This window comes from Pyrgilauda ruficollis, unplaced genomic scaffold, assembly GCF_017590135.1.
Source record: "Pyrgilauda ruficollis isolate IOZ18807 unplaced genomic scaffold, ASM1759013v1 scaffold28, whole genome shotgun sequence".
NCBI lineage: Eukaryota > Metazoa > Chordata > Aves > Passeriformes > Passeridae > Pyrgilauda > Pyrgilauda ruficollis.
Genome location: NW_024524155.1, coordinates 1,331,631 through 1,354,689, shown reverse-complemented (window position 1 = coordinate 1,354,689; position 23,059 = coordinate 1,331,631). Strand labels below are relative to the sequence as shown.

The 23,059-nt window shown below is 38.5% G+C and overlaps 1 protein-coding gene across 1 annotated transcript in view; it reads right to left on the bottom strand.

The window, feature by feature from the left end:
- Positions 1 to 23,059, bottom strand: part of MIPOL1 (mirror-image polydactyly 1) — a 162,065-nt gene that overhangs the window by 11,474 nt on the left and 127,532 nt on the right. Inside the window, exon 13 of the mRNA XM_041472129.1 lies at positions 8,245 to 8,475. Within this exon, the coding sequence (XP_041328063.1) occupies positions 8,245 to 8,475 (231 nt within the window). The remainder of the gene's footprint in view (positions 1 to 8,244; positions 8,476 to 23,059) is intronic.

The window sequence follows — 23,059 nt, the reverse complement described above, 5'->3', positions numbered from 1 at the left end:
ATATTCAAATGACAATAAATATTTGTGTTTATATTGTAACTACCCATACTTTAACAAAACAATATCTGCACTGCAATCCACAATGTACAGAGGTTAAGTAAAAGTAAACCATAGCTACAAAAAGAAAATAAATACTTGTCTTTGACTGTATGTGCAGTTTTGCATTCTTCATCCATGTGAAACTCCCTGCAGCCAATGGATATCTTGGCAGTGCAAGGAATGCACAAAAGGCACACCTGTCATTCCCTTTGATTGGGATTTTTTTGTCTTCATTCTGTTAAGCGCACCACTGAGCATAATACTGGCACCCATCATAAACTGTCAGATGCTACAGGTCTCGCCATGATTTGTGACACCCAAAATATCTGGGAGAAGGATATCCCATAATCTGCTCTGGCAATATCACACATTATAATTGTATGAGGCTTTCAGTAGTGACACCACAACCTGCTCTATTAAGGGCGCTAGCTTCTAGTGTCTTGCTCCAGGCTGTTCAGAAGTCCACAAACTACCTTCTCTAAAATTAAGGCCACAAGTTTCTTTGAAGGTGATAAAGACAATAGCAGTGCTACCAGTTCTCCTTTTCAAGGCAAGCAGAAAAAATACTTCCAGTTAGAGCATTCAGCCAAGCCAAGGAAAACCTGGTTTTATCCCACATCTGCCACTTCTCAGGGGAGCAGAACACACCAGGGTTGAAGACTCTTCTACGCTTTTCTTTCTGAAGCTGTGAATTTCTACAGAATAAATATATGAAATGCTATCGGACCTGAAGGTGGGATTCTATGGGAGATGATCAAGGGTGCCCACCTGGAAAACGGGATATGGAAGTTCTGATACCGGTTTTGTATTTATGTTCAAGAGGCATTGGATAAAACTGAGAAAAAGCCCTAAAGGTAAGTGTCAGAAACAGGTCTTGCTTCTCAGAGGTGAGTAGACTATTTGCTCCTCTCTGATCCAAGCAGCTTGCACTGTTTTCTGCTACATGGCACTGCTTCAAAGCAAGGAACAGGGAGCATCCAGACCAGACTGTGCGGCTAAAATGCTTCTCTGAGGTGCAGGATACCTGAATCTCCACAGATGGAGGAGAAAACTCAGATCCATTCTGTCACACCCTGGAGGAGAATCCCTGTTCCCAAACAACTACTTAGAAAACTAAGGGGAGGATGAGGGCAGATGCCAAGGACTTTTTTGAAAGAAATGTCTGAGGTCAGACTGCTCTGCATGGATCTCTGAAACCAGCATGCCTCACTCTGTCTCAGCATGTGCTTCTCCATTTGGGTCTTCAGGAAAATCAGGCAGAAAAGACAAAAAGTCAATTGTTTTATAATTTTTTTTCAGTTAGGAATTTTCTGCTTATGCTTATCCAAGTCTTCTATCTCAAGTGCTTATCCAAAGTGCTTCTTTGGGCAGAGAAGTTAATAGTATTAGTGGTACTGAATTATTACGCACTCCATCACAGCCTGCAAATTTTTAGCTGGACTGCAACATGAAGTGCCCAATTAAAAAACTGGTGTAATTCAATAAAGATAATATAATCCAATAAGGAAAATACATTTCATCCCAGCTTTCCAAAAGTTACACACTTCCTTTTGTACAGTATGAATAATATGTTAGCCTTACCAAGGGAAAAAAAATCTGCCTAGTGATACAGAAATGTGTAACGACAGCAGTCCAGAGAATATGCCAATGATGACTGAATTGTTCAGCTCACCTTAGATTTGAATATTAGCTCAATATTTTATATCCTTCAGACCAAGAAAATTGATTTCTGTCTATATGTTAAATTTCTCTGAGGCTGCACATAACCTCATTGGCTTACTCAAATTTTTTTTATACAACAAACAAGTATCTCTACAAGACTGTTTAATTCATCATTTTACCATGCATATTAGTGCAGTCTGAGGGGAATTTTTCTGAGAGGAATCACTGGTGTTAGTGCAGAATTCCAAGTATTTAAAAAAATCCTGACCCTGCTATGTACTGCTTTTAGTTAGATAAAGCATGACTTTTTTCAAACATTTCAATTAGTCTTGTTTCCTCACTGACTACTCCAGCCTACTGCCCCTAAATCTGGTACATTCACACAGCCTCTAATTGCTACTCTATGGTAATAATTTTGTATGTGATATGAGTGACGGTTACTAGATTTTGTGTTTTGAACTTTCTCATGTTCCTATTCATGTCTGGTATGCCAAAAAAATTTGCATCAGCTCTGCAGAATTCTTCAGAGTATGTGGTAGTTTTGCGTGTCTGGGAATCTTCCATCTGGCTAGTGTGGGTTTCCTAAACACCATAAAACCCTGCCTGTGGAGATTGTGTATCTCTTATGGGCCCCATGGAGCTTATAATCTGCTTTTAATCATTGTATGAGGCAGCCAACACATCAGTCCTCATCAAGGAGTTTTTTCCATTTTGAACTCCATTTAATAAGTTTTGAACCAATTCTGAAAACCAGAACCTGTGCTAATTTGCATTGGTATCTTAAACTGCTACAAAAGTCGCCTTCCTTTGCTTTCCATTTCCTTCCACACAAACTCTGATATCCATTGACTTCTGTGGATTGCTATAGCAAGTATAAGATTCTTAGCACCTTGCCCTCACTCACTTGTCTTTTGAATGTACCCACCAGCATCTGTTTCTCAGTAAACTACAGGTCATACCCTTAACTGGGACAAATGAATGCAACTTAGTGTGACAGAGCAAAGTCAATTTGCTGTAACTAAGAAACTAGCTCTGTATGTACATTCTTCAACAAGACACCAGGACTTACTTTACATTTCAAAACACCAGCACCAGTTAAATTATTCCCCATATGATATTAAAAGATTACCAACTATTCAAACTCAGCAGAATTTCACAGCAGCAGGCAGCTCAGTAGTTATCATTAAAAGGAAAATCGCTTTTGACATGTGCTAAATTATTTATGGACACAAATCAGTGAAACTATTAGTATCTATGAAATTGTAATCCTAGCCTCCAGTATTCAATGTTTTGATCTGACATGCACCAGAGCACAATTTTGTAAGTAAAGGAAAAAAAAAAAAAAAAACCAACAAAAAACCAGGTTTAGTTTTAATAGAAAAGTCTCAGCATCTAAATATAACATCTTAATAAAGTAAGAAAGCAAATCATATTTATTGTTTTGAAATAAGAAAATGAAAGAAATAGCTCTCTCAAATTTAAAATAAAGCCAGCTGAGTTCTCTAAGACTTGATGGTTCCTCCAAAACAAACAGCTTTAAGTCCCAGTGAATGTACAACTTGTTTCTTTTGTGAAGTGCTTCTGCCTGCAATTTCTAATTAACTAGCTCCATTCTTTCCTACAACAAGTAGCTCAACACACACAAGCTACAATGTATACTTCAGCTAAATATATGTAGGTATGATTTTAAAAGGAGATAACTAGTTAACAACATTTGCATGTTGCAAAGAGGCTCAATTAGTATAATAATTCTGAAATCTTGCTTTTAGCCTGTTCCCTGCATAGCTGCCCCATACTGAATACAATCTGTACACTAAAGATATGTTTGCAGTTAAAAATCTCCAGAGACTTTAGACCCATACATAAGGATACTTATTTCACTCTTTTCTGAGACACTGACCTGTATCCTCATTTAAAAATGAACACCACATCTTTATGTTATTAAATCTTTGTTTTGATCTATTAGTATTCACCAAAGTGCCATTTTATACAACCCCACACTGAATAGGCAAGGCTGGAGGTAACCATCTGCAGCTTTAGAGTCAGCATTTGAATTGATGAAAAGAGCTTTGTGTTTTCATTGCCAAGTTTGATTCTTCCAGTCATTAGACATTCCCCTCAGATCGCATCAATGAAGTGAACTCCCTTACACCCATGTGTTAAATTCTCTTCTCCTCATGGTTTCCTTTGCCAGCTATACTCCAGAAAGACTACTGGGTCTTAGCCACATTCTTCTCACAGCTGTGTTAAAAAAGAGCATCAGAGCTTCTTCCCAAAATCCATATGTGTATCTGGTCAGTCCCCTGTTGGAGGGTCACCTCACATTGTGGTGTGATTATTCAAATATTCATCCTTGTTCTTCAACTGCACTGCTCTGATCATTCTGGGAAAGATTAGACCCTCCAGCCAGCACTGAAGAAGTGCTGGACATTGATGTGAAATACACACAGCTCCCGCACTCAGAAGGCAGATTAGTTTTACTTTCAGAAGAGGGGTTCACTAACTACTTAATAAATGCTTGCTTCTTATTTCTTTACATTTTTTGTATTGTTTTCATCCGTGTCAACTGTTGGTAATAACTTTTTGTTTTTGTTGTTTCATAGATGAACCTATACATCAGCATCAGCTAAGAAAAGAAACGAACAAGTACAAAAGCAGAGAAAGAATTTTCAAAAAGGCTGGAGGGAAATTCAGGACTAAACAAATAAAGGATGTGTTCCAGTCACAATGAAATTTAGGTGGTCAAAAAAAAATCAGACCTTAAGGGGTAAAGCGAATGTTATTAAGGATAGAATTTAATTCAGAAGACCACTTAGTTTTCTTATGTATTCAATCAACTGAAAACTTTTATTCAAAGCTGTAATTCTCCTGACTTCCTCTTTAAAAGGAAGAAAAAGAAAATTGAAAAGGTCTCTAATAAACAGTTAAGGACAAATGAAGCAATGACTTCTGGTTTACGTCACTTTTATATTAGCTTTATTCATAGTCAGAGCTACCTTGACAACGTACACAAGCAGGCAGGATCCTTCTCACCATTTATGCTTATTTTCATACCTGTATATTTTAGTACTCACTGTTACTTTGTGGATTTGTGTTTATTTTTAGAGGATTACATAGAAATTCTACCCACTCACCCTCCTCTGCCACTTCACACAGCTACACGACTATGCAAGTGTAGCTGTGCTTACATGCAGAGCTGCGCTTTACTGAGCTAGAATCATTAAATTATGAGAAAAAAATAGAAGCCCCCAGAAGCCCCAACAGACAAATTGCATTAAAATTCACTCCAGCTGCAAAGCTGTGGCAGAAAAATAGAACATTTTCTGGAAAAACATCAAAAGTGGCCTCAACCTTTACTGATAATTGGCTAATATTGATTTGGTATTACATTATAACCTGCTCTGATCTCACTGACATGAGCAGCCACTCCACAATCCCAGAGGTTCCAGCCGGAAGGACATTTTTAAAATGCCTCGCTTCCTCTGTTGGCAGAGGTATTAATTAATTCACAGGCTCTCCCAGCCACCTTCTCCAGGTCAGCCCCATTTCCCTGCTGGGACTGCACCAGCTGGTTTCTGGCTTCTCAGGCAGGACAAACTTGCAGGGGGCCTGTGCTACTATAACAACACTCCTGGTGAATTCTGTGCTCCTGTCCTAATTCTTTGTAAACAAAATAGAAACATTAATTAAATCTAGAAAATTATAGTCATAGCCATTCCAGAGTATTGATTAAAAATATTACTGTGGAGATCATAACAGTCTATTGAATAAATATGTATTGTTTTGAGTGTACATACATGTACTTATTTACATAGACCACAGTTAAAACGTGTACTTGCTTTATAAAGATTAGTGCTCTCTTAAAAGTATACGTCCATCTTGATAGTGTCTCAAAATCAAAAGAGATTCAAGCAAATGCAAATGCTATGTGGCCACCCTCTGAGCATCAATGTTTCTTGTTTTACACCAGCACCCCTGTTAGGATGGTGAATCATCTTCCCAGGCAGGAGCAGACAGTCTCAATTTACATCTCACACTGCAGCTAGCCAACATGAGATGTTCACCCTACTTCAGTATGAACAGATGTTTACTGCGTCCAAGTTGACTATAAGTAGATACCAAAACATCCCCCTTCTGGTTCACAGCTGCTGTTTCATGTAGGATAGGATCAAGAAATTTTTAGATGCTTTTTGTTCTGATGGAAAGCACAGGACCACTATTCTGACTTGGGTCTCACGTCAAGAAAGCAACAACTACCGGTGGGTACACAAATGGCTGACATGATGGAAATGCTGTGGAAAGTTACAACTCTCTTTTAAGCTCTGCATATCATGCTGAATGCAAACACTGAAGCTTTTAAGAATATTAAAAAATTCTTTAGTGTTGCCAGAGGACAGATTAGCCAAGGCAGTGTAAAACTAGTAAACTACATTGTATGAAGATACAAAGTACATATTTTCTTAACATTCTTATTTACAATGATGTTCTTTCTTAATGAAGGTCATAAATATTTCACTCTTCTGATTTTTAAGTGTTGCTATTTTACTGAATAATATTGAGAAACTACTTCATACAGCTGACAAAACGACTTCCTTCATATGTCAGAATTCAATTTTAGTTGAGCATTTAAAGAAGTCAAGAAAATAGATTATTTTATAACAGTCTTTAGTCTATGAATTTTAGTGACACATTTTAAACTACACTAAGCATCCTCTTAAGGCAGTGCTAATAATTAATACTACTGTAATTAATACCAAAAAGCCTTTCTGTTGACAGGTTTATAAATTGTCAGTTCTTTTTTGAAATGTAGAACATCCTACATCTTCTAAATAAAATGCTAAGCTAACAAATGAGTTCCTGCCTAATTGCCAAACACTGATTTGTATGAAGCAGTTGAGGTTACAAAGAAATTGGGAATTCTCAGCCCGGTTTCCCTGCTGATGAGTACGAACTGTCTGTGTAGCTCTCCCAGAGGTGTCAGAGGAATCTCTATAGTGTCACACAAGGGTTCTTAGCTCAAAGTAAACACACTTTCCACAAACTCAGCTGCTTAATCTGTTTGCAGGTTGAATTATAAGATGGGGGTGGATGACTCCGGGTGCTGGGAAGACGGGCAGAGCATTTCCACAGTTTCGTGGTAAAAAGGGCATGCTATTGTCATCAAAAGACTTCAACCAATTGTTTGATTTTGCTATAGGCTCAGTCGTCTGATCTTAACAATAATGAAAACTAACCTGACCAAAATTTTCCCAAGTAGTTGAGCATGTTAAATTACGTAAATTCTTTTCACTATAGCGGTGCATCACCACTACTTTAATTCACTTTGTGGCCGCACTTCTACTTTAGCCACACTATGTACACGGGATTAAACAAGATTGTTTCACTTTGGAAAGAAAAAAACAACAAAAACTCAACCTCTGCTTAAATAGCTATATTATTAAACATTTATAAATAAAACTAGATGTAACAGCTTAACACAGTTAAAAAGGTTCCACCAATATTCTCTTTACCAGAACTCAATTTTTTAATAGGTTTATTTTTATCAAGCGCATACCTCTCAAAGTTTCAAATGTGTCTAAGCACTCAGAATAAAGACTTGAGTGATTATAAAATCACTGGAGGGTTTAAAGAGATGACTAAAAAGACGCATTTTCATCTATAAATACCTTAATTATATTTTATGTAGTTATGAATAAATTAAAATATAGGAATACAACTATTTTAAAATAGAAGAATTCAGCTTGTGGTTTTATTAAAAAAGAAAAGCTTTTGTTAGGTCCTTGCAATACATTATAAGCCAATTTCTGGCTACTCTGTAAATATGCTGTAGACATTAAAATTGAAGACATATATGGACAGACAGACAATTTGCATCAGCTCAGCATCAGCCACCTCGGAAGGGTGAGAGAGGAGAACTCTGCAGTTGATGAATGTAATGCGGTGATGAGACACTACTAATAACAAACACGACAATAAGTACTTCACTAGAGATGAACGTCAGGTTTTGGAGTTCAGTAACCTTTCAACAGGGAAACTCATGATGGGAAAGAGAATACAATCTCTTCTGTTCACTTACTCAGAGATTTCCTGTGATTCTCAGTGAGATTTTGAAGCCATCCCTAAACAACCCCATAAACATTTACTGCGGCATGAAACTTGCCAGATGTGTAACAGACCAAAAATGAGAACTGTAATATTCTACCATGCAATTATAAAGGGAAATACTCTGTAGCCATAGGATTGCCACAGGGTAAAAGAACAGTGAAAACCATTCATAAGAGATGGAAAGACTTTCTCTGTGCCTTGCACATGTAGGAAGCAATTTCCTTAACAGTAATGAGAGGTACCCTGACTTGACTAATAGCACAAAACTGTTAAAATGATCAGCTTCACACTGAGTAGGAAATGAGCTGACAAAGGAAGAATCATTTTAAAGGACATTTTCTGAGTACTGCCACACTTTCAGTTATAGACAAAATACCAGAAAAAAAATGTTTCTTATGGATTACAACTGCAATTTTTGTTGGAAGGCAAGTGACTTACTTTTGAACTTTTTCATTGGCCTCCTGCGAAGCTTCCAGGGCTTTCTGGAGCTTCAGCTCAGTGTCCTTTTGCTCTGACCGAGTTTGCTGCAGCTGAGCTGCCAGCTCTTCAATCTGGCCATAGGTTAGGGTCACAACATCCTCCCTTCCCTCCAGTCCACCTTCAGAAGTACTGAAAGCACAGTTAGGCTGGTTCTTCAGACTCAATCCTTCAGACAAAGACTTGTATAACCTGGGAAAACCAAATCATACATGCTATTAAATTTCAGTTTAAGGCTGAGCTGCAAGAATTAATGAATACTTTCAATATTGTCATATATGTGGAATCACATGCATTAGTAGCAAAACAAGTTATACTTCAGAAGTTACAGAGAACAAAAAGAACAAACCTTTCCTGCAATGCTCTTCTAGAAGTATGTAACAACAATCAAAATTTGAAAAAGTAAAAAAAAATTCAGCAAAACCTCAAGAGGAAGTATTTTTCAGCTGTAGCATCTTGTTGATCACCTCTGAGCTGTAGGAAAAAGTTTTTATTGTGATTTACATGAAGTTGAATTAATCAGTATAAGTTACTGATGCGTTAATAACTTGTGGTACAGAGGACTCTCTTTTAGCAAGCAGAGCCACCAGCTATAGGGGATTTATTTGCAAAAGAAGACTTTTCAATAAAATTAAAGGAATAAAACCACTACAGTTCAAAAATTAAAATCAGTAAATCAGCAGGATTACTTAGTAATATGATTTGCACATGCTAATCAATTCTAAAGGTCTCCATTCAGTTTTATCCAGGATTTTGAGGTAAGTTCCTAGAGATTCCAAATCAAAGAGTACAAAACCAACACTCTTTCAATGTACAAACCAGAATATAGTACTAAATGCTTTGTATTTGTGTGCCAGAAAGTTCTGGACAAATCAAACATTATTTCAGTGTGGATTTCTAGTAGCTGTACACACTGATTAAAGTATTCAAGACAGTCTACATGATACCTGCTAGTATGCAATAGCATATTTTCTTTCTCTGCAGTTTATTAAGGTGTTTGCATGGAAAACACTGACTGTTCCAACAGCCCATGAAGGAAAACCATAAATAAACTAAAGCATAATACACACGGACAAACAAAATGTGGATGCACTAAGAGAAATAGAGAAGCTAAAAGGTCAGAGTGTTGACATATCATCATGCATACTACCTGTGCTTATCTGAAAACAATGTGAAAAATCTTCTCAATTAAATGAAGACATATTGAAAATATAAATATTTATAAAGGGACATTAGAATTCCTAGAATGGACTAATTAAAAAAATTACTCCAGCAGTTGCACATAAAATTTATTGACAGAAGTTCCACTACAGCTGAGCATTGATCACCATGGAAAAACACAAAGGTATGCAAATAATGTCGAAAGCAGGTTACTGAAATACCACTGCTTCCCGCTTCTTAAACACCTGGCACAAGATTAAAAGAAAAAAAAGACAGATGTGAAGCTAAACTGTTCAGTGAATATATGGGTCCCTGATTAAAAAAACAAAACAAAACAAAAATAAAAATGGAGGATAGACTAAATATTCTAGGTTGTTCACACCAGCTCAGAGTTTTTTCCCAGAATATATGAAAATTAAAATAATTTATTTAGATCCTAAAATACTGGCTCTCTGTGGCTACAACTGGGCTCCTTTTCAAAGCCTGGCCATGAAACACACATACATACTACTACAATTGCAATATAATACTACATGTCTTAACTCATAATGATTGCACCTGAGTGACCAATAGATTCTGATGTATACACTTTGTAACCAGTGTGATTCCTCCAGAAAAAGGCACTGTGATTGACAGATCTTTTAACATTTTTTTTTCAAAAGCATGTAATTTCCAGACTTCCATCAATATGTGTTTTGGTAAAATACTTTTATTTCATACCTTCTGAAATGTACTAATTTGAAATTCCTTCATTCACCTTCATTATTTCTTCATGCTACAATGAAAAAATAAATGGGAGTTCTAGGCCTGAAGAATGGGTCACAGAAGTATTTAAATAGTTCCTGGATTTCATTAATTCACATACTCTTGTTAGTGAGCCTTTTGCTTTACTATGGCAACACGGCCTCTTTCCTGCTCCAGCTTGGGTCTGAGAGTTCAGGGACCTGCCTTAACTGTCTAGGCAGAAGAAAAAGTGACATGGGTTGATATCACTTGTACAGCTCCTGTAGAGAGCAGGAGGCTTCCTCAGTCACCAAAGTCAGAGTAGCTTCAACTCTGCAAAAAAATATCACCAGTTGTAACTGCTCCCAGAGGGACTTGACTTTGGCTGAAAATCAACTCTATGAAGTGCTGCTCCTAAAATACTTCTCACCTTGCCAGGCATACTTTTGCTGCTAGGTGGGAAATTATTTTCCACCTGAAGCAATAACTGAACAACATAGCAAAACCTTCCACCTAAAGGAACAAAAAAAAAAAAACTCAGCAAAAAACCAAACATTCCCTACCCGTTCCCTCCCTCTGCCTCCACCCCAGTGATAAACATGTCCAGTGTTCCCAAAGGCATGTAGCTCTGACCTTGGTTTTCACCACAAATGTTTCTCACAGGTCCTGGAGACCTCTCAGACCTCAGCCTGCACTCAGGGTGGCTTTGAAGAGCGTCCCCTCATGCCACTGAGTGCACTCAAGGGCCAGGCAGCATCGACACCTTGAAAATACTACCTCAAAGGTGCTCTTAGGAAACACTGCAATAAGATGGTATCAAAAAAAGCCCATAAGCCCTAAAAGGACTTTGAAATTTTGCTGTGAAGTGGAAGATATTAAACAGTCAAGTTTGCAATACCTGTGAGTCAGGAGCCTGACAGCTGGTAGACTGGTAACTAGATGACATGGCCCTACCATAGACAAATATTTTACTATTCTTCCTTTGCCTGCATTTACACAAGGTAAGAGGACTGTGTTTTCTTCCCAGTACAACAAACCATCTCTCACTAATTTATCCGAAGGCAGCAGCCAAAGGCAGACTCTGGCACGCAGGCATGGACTATGTTACAACAGGAATGCTTGTTGCACATAATGCAGAGTATGTTCTTTGCACTGTCACAGTCCGTCACAGTGCCACTCTCTTGTGTGATGTACCCATGCATTCTTAGTCTAGAACTCAAGCAACCTCAACCACTTGTTGAACAGAGGCCACCATTGATTTTCTTCTCTGTGGTGGTTGGGCATACAACTTCAGGACTTCACAGCAGACTATGTGAACAGATTCATGCTGATCATGCATGTCCATACTGTCCAGACTCAATCACATGTGATTATGGAACAACAGTGAAACCTTGAGATTCAGCCTTCAGTCCTGAAATGATCTAGAGAAATCTGGAACCTGTACCAGGGTCCTAAGAGCCTGGACACTACACGATTCAAACATAGGTTCATTAGCTACAGTGAAAACTTGAATTGACTACTATCTTAGAATTTCTATGTTTCAACAAATATCAATTAAAGGCCACTAGCAAACACATTTTTCCTCCTTGGGTCTTAGTCTTCTCATCTTCAAATAAGAGCAATCACAATGCTACCTTTGGAAAATGCTCTGAGCTTCATTAATGTTAAGAGACTCATCACTGTTGAAAGAGCTAAGTTAGATGCAGCACAACCAGAATTTAGGACAAAACTAAATCCAGATGGTTTTCTGGTGATGCCAAACAGAAAACATATTCTTTTCACCTTAATTTTTACTGTCCAGGACCACTGAAGTACCTGTACCATTTCCCTGTGATTAGCCTGGGACAGGGACTGAGGAGTTAATAATCTGAGCCTTCCTTGAAGATGAAGGACTACCAAGATATGCTCTCAAATAAGACATAATTGGAAACCATGCTTCTATTACAAACTCTTCATTTAGGGAGTAGAACAGTAATCAAATGTCTTCTGTTCACTTTATGCAGCCCCTGGGCAAATTGCTCAGATAGCACAGCCTTATGTGAGTGACATGCACAGGACATTCAGCACCACCTATCATTCCCCACATTCACCATGCCATCAAACAGTCTAGGACCTCCACAAAAATAGCTTCTGTATTAACAGTTTGGGTGAAACAGAGCAAAACATACATGGGACTGATCAGTAGAAGGAAGTGTCTTTGAGGTGTTTGCAGTTATAGTGCTATTCCCTTCAGCTAGAGCAGACCTGTGGTGCCGAGCCTCATCCCCATGGGCACAGCTGTGAGCAGCAGGTGAGCAGCACTGACAGCAATGAGCCATGGAGTGCCCAGGGGCACTGACCAACCACAAAGGGAGCAGAGGGCACACAGGGGCAATGCATGAACATGAGGGTATAAAAGGTTGGGCTGAAGAACAAGAAGGGCAGATGCTTGAAGCCTTCTGGTATGGTAAAGGCGTTACTCTGTAGGGGTGAATACCTAAAGCCTTCTGCAATTGTATGGTGATGCTCTGTGTATTGCAGTTGTCTCAACTGCGGCACGTGCTGTGACACAGACCCACAGCCAAGGAGCTAGCTTGTAGCTAAGAAATCCACCTGAATTCCCTGGGTACCTGATCCACCTGGGGCTGGGGTCTCTGCTATCTCTAATTGATTAGACCGCAAGTTTGCAACTTAGCCATTTTCTCACACAGAGATAGAGTGCACATCAGTTCACAGAAGAGACTACTGTAGATTTTATGCTTTAATCCTGAATATTACTTGCTACATGTTAATATGAATTACACATCTCCAGGGTTCCACAATGTATCTGTGGTAATTGCAAAACACAGATTCATAGACTCTTAAATTTCTTCCATGAATTACAGGACTGCAATACAGCAAAGTATTGCAAATACTCTTTGTAGTTTTCCCAAGTTATGTTATTCCTAGAACCAAGCTTTCCATAAAATGTTCCAGTCATTTTTGACAGGGAATTGGCTGCATTAGCATATTCTATCCTAAGCATTTACCAGGTGCACCATGAAGGCTTGCTTCTAGCTAAGTAAAATTAAGCCAAAATTAAAAAAAAAAAAAGTTAAAAAAAATTGTAAGGTGTTTACTTTATCCCACTAGATGCTAGAAGTAAGAAATTTGCTATCTTGTATCTGTTCTTTATTGTCAATTCATATGCTTTGGCCATTCTTAAATATTTGCCAATGGCTTTAGTTAACAAAATAACTTTAACTTAGTATTTGTAATACTGTAGTTATTCCCTACAGTAATAGATTATTTAGGTAACACTGCAAATAGAGAGGGAACCTTATCTGTTAATCGAAGACAGAGCTGGCACCAAGAGTGACCTCAGTATGTGAATGTAATGGACATCTAAGATGGTGCCAGCGACTCCATGTTTTCCTGTGTATCACAACCTCCTGTCTGCTCTCCCTGGGAAGCGTGAGCATTTAGCAGAGGCAGAGCAGCCCCTAGCTCAGGTGTGGGCAGCAGGCAAAGAGGAGGGGCACAGCGGGCTCACAGACAAGAGGCACGGCCACCTTCCCGTGCCCAGGCTGAGCTGGCAGCACCTGTGCCTCTCTGCTGGTTGCTGGAGGCCGCTGGGTTGACATGGATCACTGAAGGGGTGTGTACGTGGGTGATGTGGAGCCAGCAGCTCTGGCCCGGGGCCAGCAGGGAAACTGCCGATGTCAGGGATTTGCAGAAACACAAGCTTGGTGGAAGAGACACAGAGGATCTTGTCCTAAAGGTCATAGCGATTTATTTTTTATACTGAGATGTTTTCAACAACATTTCTGACATCCATTTAAAGAACACTGCACCATTCTCCTCAAATCTAAACTGAATTAAGAAAGCAGTAACTCTTGGAGGTGCACTAAAATAACAACCACTGGCATACCAACAAAAACTGGTAGAAAACAATGTACTACTTTGTAATTTAAAACACCATGTATTACTTTTTTGTCCTTTTCTGATGATCCTTGCCAAGAGCTTCACCCTGAACACTGTCACTCACAAGAAAACCAGGGCATAAAGGAACATCAAGCCTTCTGACTAGGTATTTCAGGATCAGCTCCTACAGTCCTTTGGCAAAAAGTAGGAATATTAGTGAATCAACTCATATTAGATAAATTGCAACAATCCAGCTGAAATAAATAAGAATCCTGACCCTAAAAACTGAAACAGTCAATGAAGTGTCCACTCAGTGCAAAGGGGTGTGCCATTGATAAATCTTTTTAAAACAAATCTGATGGCACTGATGCGTATCATAATGCAGGCATCAGAATCACCTGAAAACAAGCTCAATGTAATGACTATGTGCTGTTGACTTTTATTTTTGTCTCCAGGGAATAGTGTTTACTTTGCTTTAAAATTTACATGAGTCATTTTGTTATGTGCCTTTTTTTAATTAGTCGGAAAGAAATAGCCATTTGAGAAAGAGAGCGGAAATCAATTCTGATTCGATGCCGATAGCTACTGTGCGATGTAAACTGTGTGTTCTTTCTAATTAAATGTAAACACGTGCAGTTCTAAAGTCCAGCAGTGATGACAACTACTAGAAAGGATTGCCTAAGACCTGGTCAACTGATCCTTGTGAACCTTTTGTTCATACCGTAGGCGAACTTGTGCAATCTGTCTCAGGTGAACGCCAGTTGTAACTGACTTTATTTTAGGTCATCTTCAGAGAAAAGACTTGACAAGAATGTGGAGAGCTCTGTAATACCTCCAGTTACCCATTAACTATGTCCTTCTGATAGCTAATCAATAGCATTGCATGGAGCCAAACACACGGCACTGAACTGCCCCTCTTCCAAAAGCCAAGTCTTGGTAAATATTTAATGGCAGTAAAGGTGTTTTGACTCTTATCAATCTGATATGTTAAAGAACTCTTGAAAGAAACTTTATCTTGCTTCTATCTGCATAAATAATTTGTTCGGTTACAATTTTAGTCTTATGCAAAAACACCGAATTTAATGATCTAATGCTTTTTAATCAACGCTTTGGACAGAGAAAATGTAGTTTCAATCCACATGTCACAATATAAAGAAAACCCAAAGTTTATTTCCTTGATAAAATGCCAACTAGAAATATACATCAAGGAACCTAGCCCTTTATACTGTACTAGTAAATACTGTGCCAAACTCGTTCAAAACCTGTTATACAAGTGCACATTTGAGATTTTCTTACAAAGCTTCAGTTTCTGAAAAATTCTTAGCTCTTATTCACATCAAGATAATGTAGGATTTTTAGCTTCTTTTCACAGGAAAAAAAACCCCAACTCTAAAATAGTTATACTAGGATCCAGAGACTTTTTGTACTCATACATTGAATATTCCCATCTCCAAGTGGATATATTCATGTGATGAGTTTTAGTAAGCATGTTTCCATTTTCTATTTTTTCTGTACAAAGCTGCCTGTCTAGATCCCTAACAAAGAAACTTTTGTCCAGATCCTTTCACATCATGCAGAGGTATCCCTCTGCTACAGCCAGGTAGGATCCAAACATCACCTTACATACGCAGATGGGCTTATTCCATGGCTCTGTGCTAATGTCAGAGAATGGAGGAATCCTCTGACTCTCTCCCACAGCACAGTCCAGCCTCTTCTGTATGATCCAACTTCAATATGAGCCTAAGTATTTTGAAGAAACCGATTCAGCAATGGATCCAAGCTTTTTCTTGGAAAATAATCTGGGAGTAAAACATTGATAGTGTTTCAGTTTCCAAAATGTGAATCACCATAAATGTTTTCCCAGAAGAATAAGCATTACTTTTCCCCCAGTGTTTACATGGCCTCCTTTGTGCTCTTGATGCCATTCAATAGTCTTCAAAAATAAAGATCACAGGAATAACTCCCAAACACTGGCATAGATAAAGTGAACAGCCTGAAGTTTTCTAATCACTAGTAATTGCTGCTGGTGAAAACACTATTAATTAATATCATAAAGGCATATAAATTAATCAAGCAGTGAAGTACATGGCACCATTTAGAAATGATCAGCTGAAGAAAGCCGGTTACTAAAAACCTCAGAAAATCTCTTGTACTTAATACAATGTTATCTTTATAAATCAGACATGATCATGAATTTTATGGCTGTCCTGATTTGCTATTGTGATCGCTTGGCTTAACTCCTCCACTGAATCAGAAGAGCAAGAGAAAAAACTGTCTTGGACCCCAAGCTGGAAGCCAGCCCTGCCTTCCAGCATGGCCAGGAACATCCAGCTGAGGAAGAGGAGAGTCTCTCCAGGAGAAGGCAATTAGAAGAACGTGTTTCAAAGATGGAATAATTGAATACATATGGTATTTTAGAGAGGGATGATCTCATGGATGAGATGAGTAGCCCTAAAGCTAGAAAAAGTAGCCCTAAAGCTAGCCCTCAATGTGACTAACCCGAGAAGGGGAATCACATGGGGCTATGGTCCTTGTCCCTACTTTCTTGCTGAATGATTCAGTGGGTTAAAAAAAATCTTTCAATGATTAAAAAAAAAAAAAAAAAAAAAGAAAATGTAACTTTTAAAATTTGAGGATACTTCCTTTCCTATCCCAAGAAAATAAAACAGAGTTTTTGAACAGTTTTGCCTGAGCTTACCCAAAGGTGTTACTGAAAAAATTATGCAACTCTGAAGAAAAGCAAACATGGTGTACTGTGCTCCAGCCCATGTCCAGCTTTGGTCACCAGAGTGCCAGTAAGTGAGGTACTGATGAACTCTAGGTGAGTGTGCCCAGCACATTTTCCCCATTTTCTTGGTACTCTACCCAGCAACATGAACTACTCTGCAATGGCTGGTGACTCACTAGGAGCTGCAGTCTGAAATCTGTCCTCCCTGTGGGTAAAGACACCCAAAATGTGGACTTTAATGCCATCATGGCTTCTCCCATACAAAAATGCACTTGGCTTGGGGATTGCTGTGTGGATACACACTTAGCAACTCACCTCCTGAACGCCATGTAAATGACACAATGGCAGCATATCACTACTCAGTAAGTCATGTCTTACCTAGCTGCTGCTGCCAAACCCTTGCTCATATAAATCATACAGCTCCATGGACAGTTAAGCACTATGAAACAAGGCAGTTAAAATGATGGCTTAAATGATAAAGGGAGCGCCTGGGAAATTTAATATAAGGGAAGTCTGCTTCCCTATTGTACCAAAGCTTGCTGAAGCAACTGGGCAGACTTGTCTGGGCCATTCTCCTTAACGTGAGACAAGGGCACATGCTAAGGGAATGATTTAGTGGATTGGGGATAAGAGCCCTGTCTTGAATTCCCTCTTCTATTTCACGTCTTCTGTGTGGTACTGAGCAAGTCACAACACGCAGAACTCAGCCTGCCATGCTGAAGCTAGGAATAAAGTGTCTTTCCCTAGCTAATTTTCTTTAAAATCTAAGCTTTCGGGCTCCTGGATTTCTTCTTATTATCTACATGTGCTGCATCATGGAAACCTGAGGCCCAGATTTGGTTCAGGTCTCAGTGCCAATTATTGTTCATGGAAAGACACTAAAGAGCTAATTAACAGTATGCATGCATTAACAATGCACATCAACCTTCTTAACCTCAGCAGACAGATCCAGGTTTGGGAACTTAATGGAAAAAACAGTTTTTCACAAGTTTTTGCCTCCCCATTGCAGGTTCAGCTGCCACTGTCACCATGGGGCACAGGCAGTGACAGAAGCCTCCTGTGCTTTGTTGATCTGCCCTGAGCACAAACATCCTTGTTTTCTGAGATGTTCTTTCTTTCCTCCCTGCGAAAGGGGCCATCAGCTGGATATGGCACATGACTGGAAGCCAAAACACACAACTTTCATACCTCTTGAAAAGCAAGAGATTAGACTGGTGGCTGCTGGAGAAAAATCGGTGAAGACAAGCTCTCAAGTGTAGGGGTTGGAAAGAGGCTATAAACATTTTAAATCAGCTTCCCTCACCTCTCTCCTCCTTTACCCTCATGAGTTTTGACCAGTGAGATATTGAAATAAAATGTGTAAAAGCTTAATATAGTTGTGCACTACAATTTAGCTTGGTTGAAGAGGAAAACAACATTTTTCACTTTATGACACAGGATTTCACAAGAAAAACTGCAGTTTTTTCTTGCTTTTTTTTCTTGATGAGCAGGTAAAGTGAAAAAGTGTAGCAGGAAATATAGTGGTTGCACTGAACCAAAGAATTAATTATTTTCTCAGGACCTGACAAGGAAACTGAATGAGTACGAAAGCTCTTATGAAATCTAGCCAACACGGAATTCAACACTGTTCAATTCCTTATTTATTTTTTGAACAGGACAAGATAATTATTGGTATGAATACTGCCTACTATGCTTATACATATCCAAGAGATATTATATCCTCCTCTGATATGAGCAGTAACATTGCTCAAGAGGGAAAACTAAATTCCTACATCACGACATTCCTGATTCTACTGTCACAACTGTAAAAGTATAGTAAAATGACTCCTTTGGTACAGACAGTAGAGAAGAAGAGCTAAATGGAAGAATATGTATTTCTCTATCTCCACCAAAACTCTTAGGATGCAAGTCCCTTTTATAGAATATTATTGAAACAAACAGAACATTATCTTATATGAGCCTGGATAACATTAATATCCTGCCTACCTCAGAAGCAAAAGAAAGATAAATCAGATAACATGAACCTTGTTATCCATCCTTCTCCGCAGTCTTTTTGGTGAGGGACAAATTAACAGAATTTCTTCCTCTTTGGTGAAAGTTCCTCCCAGTTGAATCTTCTTTAATGATAGTGGAAGTCATTAGTGCATTTCCCCTTGAGAACCAGAAGAAAGCCTAGTGAAGACTGCTTTGAATTTATTTGTATCAAGAAACTAAAGGCTGTGGCCATATGCAGATGCTCTTCTGGCTGCCTAGTACAACTAAGTACTTCCTGGAAACCTTGCTGTTTCTTTCTGATCTCTTGGAATGGAAGACCAGAAGAGAAAAAAATGCAAGAAAACATTACTTAATACAGCCAAAAATAGGGGCAAGAAGAAAACGTTCCTTCAAGGATAAAAAGAAACAATAAATAATTTAGAAGTTTGAAATTTTGGCCTCAATCTTGCTTGTTTCAATAACCATAGATTGGGTATGACACAAGTCCTTCACGGTATATTTTCAATACAATGTACACAGTTGTTACCTTAATGAGATATGTAAGATCAGAATCAATGAATCAACACCATGATATGCCCCAAAGTTATTTTCTCGTGGACAGCAAGTGAGCGGATGTCATTCCTCTGTTTAATCAGGAGTTAAAGCGTGTACAGTAATTCCTTATTTTCACAATATTCCTTCTGACAAAGATAACAACCATAAGAATGGCTCCCAGCTGGCTAAACCTGACATACAGGTTTTGTTAATAAAAAAATGCATGACTTAATTAATGAAATGGATCTATTAAGACTGTCCCCCAATCAACCAGAGTGGCCCCACCTACAGCTGAACTTCACATGACCTATCTTATGCAAAAAGAATTGTAATAACTTGCACTGGAAGCTGCTATAGAGGAAAGGTTGCCATGAAGACAAAATATGACTTAGAAATGCATATAATGCCCCTAGAGGAGAAAGCTTAGTATTTCCACTTTTACTCAGTGTTTTCCTTTACAGTGAATAATTGAAACCATTTTGCTAAACTGTGTAAAATTATTTCACAAAGAATAATTACATTTGATCTATTAGCACCTGATACTATCTATTGTCTAAATTGCTTGCATTCAATCCGTGTGTAATGTCAACAGTATTAGCGTCCATTATGGAAGAATTAGCTGAGCAAAAATAATTTTTAAATGTTTGACATTCTTGTACCCTTTCATACTGTTCAGAAGAAGAATCATTATACCAACATATTCTTGGATTTTTTTTAAGGCATGTATTTATTTAAGTCTGCAAACTCAGGGTCCTTAAAATCACAAACAATTTGCCTGTTTTGTTCTGGCAAGCATAAATCTGCAGCTATCTAGTAATTTTACATTCTTCTCTGTTCCCATCTAGCTGCCCCACACTAATTGGCTGTCCAAATTCACCTCCATCAACTCAGGCAGGCTCAACACCTCCTTCAGAAAACCAGGTTTCCCCCCCTCCCCATCATAAAGAGCTGCACTGTTACAAATAGAAAAAAAGGAATGCTGCAGTATTTCTACAACAAAGGTATACATACATTAACTTGATCACACACACATACGTGCCCTAAACTGAACTAAGGCAACAGCAGATACCTATTTTTTTCTCTCTTGCAGCCTCATTCCTATTTCAGAGATTTCCAAACTCGTGCTTGCCTTTTAGCAGAGGAAATCCTATGAACTGTTTAAGATTACATTCTCGCTGAAAGCAATGAATGCCACAGTCTTCTCCAGAATAAAAAGGTACTTTCTCTCCTTGGAATAGTAACTTTACAGTAATTTGGAGGAAGCAGGAGAAACAGTTGGTCATTAAACATTAAATGTATTAATGGGGCACTCACAGTGTATGACTCATCTGGAAAAGGCAGTTCTGTACTTGCATTTCAGAAGGACTGCTGCAATACAATAGCCACTGTGATAAATTTAGGTTTATCTCACTTAATATTTAGCAGAATCTAATAAAGAAAACTTAAATCAATGCACTTTCCAAAAAATGCATGAGTAGCACTATTTACACCTTACAGCCAGAGGAATAGAGAGGCAAAGAAAAAACATTTCAAAGGAGGCCCTTAATTTCCACTCCCCAAATGGAGACCTTTAGGACTTGGTGTTTACAAATTACAGGGACTTGCAACTCCAGATGAAAACAATGACTAATCAGAACATACAAAGCAGGAATCCTTCAAGCACTTCAGCAGCACATATAAAATCATCCACTTCAGACTCATGTTGCTCTTGAAGTCCTGCTCAGTTCTCTGGAAATCTCAGACCTGCGAATATGGGTGAAGCACTTGGCAGCAGTTGCTTGTTACATGGCATTGTTGGAAATGGAGTTTCTGCAGAGCTCAGAAAAATGATCCAAAAAAACCCCAAAAAAACCCGACTATACAGGACGCTGGCTTGATTAGTAAAAAGTCTCATATGATACCCTGGAGTAGAGGGAAAAGTGATTATGGTAAAGTCTAATAGATTAGGAGATACAAAGAAAGAGATAATTCCTAAGGGCAGAAATTCTGTTTGCTCTCAAGACATTGTGAATTTGTCCTTTATAGTTTTTTTTTTTTTTTTTACCAGTCCTAGTTGTTCATGATCTATAGAGCCCTATAATCATATCACTTTGATGAAAGCTTTGTGCATTTCCTTACTCTGAAGTTCTGACTCATTTAGGTGATTAGGAGGCAGAACGGTAACAGAGATAAAATAACAGGACCACTTCAGAGCATACTTAAGTCACTGTGAGAACTCTCAAGTCCAAGGTAAATATATCTGTTCATAAGGAACTCTAGAAATGGAGACACTAAGAGAAACAGGCATGTGCACAACATCCTGGGCTTTTACTGTAGACTTTTGTCTTGTTTTGCCTACTTTGTAGCTAATGAGCACTTAGCTTTGGCTGAGGAAAAAAAATACTTTGCAAGAATCTGAAGAAGAGAAACAAAATACTTATCAAAATACTTATGTCTAGAGCTAGGGAAAAGATGGCACAGCTCAGAAGCCATTTGCAAGAGCAGAGTACATGACAGGTTTTTTAGATGGTGGACAAAAAGCTTTGGGACGCAGAAACCAGATATTTTACAACAAATGAAAACCAAAATCAGCTCACCAAAATAATCAGAACCCAGAGTATGATGTACCTTTACCAAAAACCAGTTACATCTTGCTTATGTTTATGACGAATAAAATTCACTGGCAGTTCAGGTGCAGGCAAGGTCTCAGAGTGAGATTCTGAGAAAAAGAAATGCAGTATGACATTCCCAGAGTAAATATGGTGTGTGTGGGGAAGAACTTCAGTTACCAGCCCCATCAAGTCCTGACAAAAGGAATGTGAGAGCTGTTCCCAAGGTGAAAGAAGACAGGCTGAACAATGTGGCTAATGGGATCACATTGAGCTAATGGGATCACCACGACTTGTTTTACTTCTGTTGGTGCATGTCAAAACTCTGATGTGTTTTAAAATACATTCTACAGCAGCAGGCTAAATCTTGAGGCATTTTGGAGGGAATTTACATATCTCCATATTTTGAGCCTTGTGTAGAAAGTGTCTACTGGGTAAGAACACTTCAAGTTCAGAAATTTGCAAATTTTAAGAGCAGATTCTCTTCTGTCAGACAAAAAGAAAAAAAGAAAAAGAAGGCTCAAACATGTATCTTATTAAACAGGCATTTAATGCTGCTTTCCTCACATAAATCTGCAGAGGTTACAGGCACTTCACACTTGCACAAGCCCCAGTTGCTGTCCTTCACAAGCCAGGTGTAGACAAGAGAATAAATTTGCAGCCACACTGTAGCACCCAACTATACTATCACATGTTTAGGATTGGCACATACTGACAACACTTGGGAATGCTGTAAGTAATATTACTGGCTTCTAAAAACTCTGAAAACAGGTTTGATGCTCTTGATTACTGTATCCTGAAAAGATGTTTGATGCTCTTGATTATTGTATCCTGAAAGTATTCTAGAATTGTCCTTAGTCAACTCATAAGCATTTAAAAATAAAATTATACAGGTCAAAATGATCCAGCTTTGGCACCTAGAGTTAAACTATTGCTCCAGAAAATGACTGGTTTTTCAAAGGGGCACTTGAGGGTCCCTTCCCAGCTCCCTACATACAAACTCAGGTGTCTAAATTTACATATATGAGAGTGAAAAATTGGGCCACACTGTTTAACAGGCAGATCCTGCTGGGAGGTCTCTTGTAACCAGATTTTTTTAAAGCCTCATATTTATTGGACAGATACTGGCCCAATTCCAATCCACAACTGCAAATCCAAAGAAACA